This window comes from Pavona decussata, unplaced genomic scaffold (genome assembly GCF_977016875.1).
Source record: "Pavona decussata unplaced genomic scaffold, jaPavDecu1.1 SCAFFOLD_216, whole genome shotgun sequence".
NCBI lineage: Eukaryota > Metazoa > Cnidaria > Anthozoa > Scleractinia > Agariciidae > Pavona > Pavona decussata.
In genome coordinates this window covers 702,242-704,953 of record NW_028145621.1, presented here as the reverse complement: position 1 = coordinate 704,953, position 2,712 = coordinate 702,242, and the positions used below count along the sequence as shown (strand labels likewise).

General features: G+C 38.9%; 1 protein-coding gene across 1 annotated transcript; it reads right to left on the bottom strand.

Annotated features, from left to right (window-relative positions):
• Window positions 1-1,004: 1,004 nt before the first annotated feature.
• Window positions 1,005-2,712, bottom strand: LOC146459816 (uncharacterized). The gene is made up of 2 exons (XM_085088899.1): window positions 2,467-2,712; window positions 1,005-1,673 (listed from the first exon to the last, which is right to left on the bottom strand). Exons 1-2 carry the CDS (start codon window positions 2,551-2,553, stop codon window positions 1,071-1,073), a joined length of 690 nt encoding a protein of 229 aa, XP_084945025.1. The 5' UTR covers window positions 2,554-2,712; the 3' UTR covers window positions 1,005-1,070.

Here is a 2,712-nt window from a genome sequence, read left to right as displayed (position 1 = left end):
GTCTTACGATGTTATGGCTAAGTCTTTAGAAGATAGACCACCCCCTTGCTTTTTCGATCAAATATATAACTAGACACCCATGCCTTACTTTTCTTGAATATAGGACTGTCGTGATCCAAACTCTTAACATTACCCGTAATATTATTAATTGTTACAATTTTTCTATACTTTCCAAAAATTAAAAAATTCCATAAGACTTTTTCTTCAAAATTATCAAATAGTTTGAATGGACATAAATGTTCCTGGAAATATTTTGAAGATTGTTCAAAGAGTTTCTTAAAGGGGAAGTAGCATGGGGTTTTTGGTATCTTTTGTTAAAAATGATGAAATAAGACCTTCAATCAGCTGCCAAATAAATCTAGAATGACGAGAGGAAAGAAATCAACTCAATTCTTGAAAGGAACAACTCGTGATCTGTTCTAGCGCATTTTGGAAACAAAAATGCGAGAACTCGAAAAACATTAGCCTAACCATGATTTTTTAAGTTTCAATCCATACCGACCAACTCTGTCTCTGGCCAAAAGCACTAATCGACAGTTTTATTGCACTGGGGGATAATTTATAACAAACTTGATAATTATTTCTTTGTTTCTGCTGACAGACAAGCATGTTTTTGTTTTGAAATGACAGCAAATTTGCGTGATACTTAATCCCCTTTAAGTAGCTCCAAATGATTTTCGAAGCTTTGTAACTGTATGAACGATATCCTTCGCAATGAATTGTTTTCCCTCCCATTTGTGGAGTATAACTTCAACCTCACAGCCGACAGGTCTAATAAACAAAATAATTGGCCAAAACAAATCGACTGTTTCGACCGCATGAAGGACGAAGTTTTAGAATTTTTTAAGTTCAAAGAAGACTCTCTAAGGGAGAGGCGGAGTGATGTGTTGGTGTACAGTGTGTGTGATTGTGTGTTTCGTTCATTTTCATTTCGTAATTCTGCAAGAAGAGGTGGGGGGGTGGGGGATTGAGAGACGGAGAAGGTAGGAAAGAAGCTTTTAAAATTTGGTGTAGACTCGTGTTTTATTAGCTTCTGTTAGCTTAAGTCTACCATCCTGTTTACAATGAGGTCAGTTCTCTTGAAAGATGGTAACCTCGATGTACTTGATTCCTTCTTTTTCCTTCGCTTCATCAGCATAAATTTCCAGAAACAGGCCATTACGCGGATTCAGCTTGTTCTGGTAAATCATTTCTCTGCTAAAGCCTCCGTCCAGAGGAACAAAACAGGTTCCCCACCGGTCTGACAGGCTCAACTGGATCTCAAACCTTCCTGGGTAGTATTTCTCGGAAGGTTTGGGGAGACTAACATCAGTACGGCGACTGTTCATTGTTGGTCCACTGGCACCTTCCATGCCAATGCAGGGTGCTGTGCTTAGGTAGTTATTTTTATCAAGGGTTAGTGCGCCAATAAATTGACTGCCATCAGAAACAACAAAAGAAGGGTCGCTTTCTCCTTGCCCGTACTTTCTCTCCAAACCAGCCGCCATTTTAATCACCAGGTTGTCATTCGCAGTGGTGATCTTTGGAGGTATTAGGGGCACGATCATCAGCCGGTAGTAGTTTCTCGGAGCGCTGAGGAAGGTGAGGCTTCGAGTCGTGAGAGAATGGTGGTGATGAATGAAGGTTGCAGCTCTTGCAAGTTTCATGGGTGTGAAGTATCGGTAAAACAGGATCTAGATAATGATATAAGGAAATTAAAATATATCAAACGTTTAGCACATACAAGTATGCAGCACTGAAACAGTACATAATGGAAAGAAAAATTGATGTATTAACCAGTTGTCCCATAGCCCAAAGAACGTCCTCTCAAGAAGCTAGCTACCGTAAATCAACCAGAAGTTGCATTGTCTAAAGATCAAAGGCATTCCCCTTTAGATTAAATTTGCGCAGGGTGTGATCTTGCCAAATTGAAAGAAGGAAGAGAAATATTAAAATAGAATTAACGGATTTGTTTCATGTTATTGAAAATTAAAATTAGATTGAAAGGGACTTTCGGTTTATTTATTACCGAGTGTTTGTGATTTCACACAAGTCGACCACGGGAAAAATCCGGAGCTTTTCACTTTTCAAACTTTCTTAAAAGTCTTGCTTTTCTTCTCAGCCTTTGAGTCGTTGTACAGTTTCGAAAATAATCACTGATTCGGTACGTATGCCTTGAAAGTCGAAAGGTAATTTTTTGTAATAATTGTAAACAGTTACCAGCTGCGCACGGCAATTGAATCAGTATTAGTTAGGGTACCTGAATGCGACTAAGACGATCCTTTCCCGATTCTTGAGATTGTTGAACGAAAATCAGTAAAAACGCGCGCGGAAACTGAGTTAACAGCGCCGCCTAACAGATAAACGTCTGCTAATAGTTCTTACTATTCAGTTATTACTGTTATTATTCTGTAACAAACTGAAGCTTACTGTAAACAAAGAAAGCTCCCTGGTGTTAAACGAAAACAAATCGATGGCAAAAAATACCTGTGGCTGTTTATACAGCCTGTTTGGTTTATCTTCTCCTTCTACCAACGCTACAGCAACAAAAATCAACAAAGCTGTTCTGATCATTGCTATGCGGCGGTCACGCTTCTTCAACTTTACGTCAGTTCGGCAAACGGAAAATAATATTGAACAGGTCGAAACAGAACAAAGTTGTCCAGTTGATCAATATGAACAAATATGCCGAGCTCAGTGTGCGAGGTCAATTCTATTAGGTTCGTTAGACTG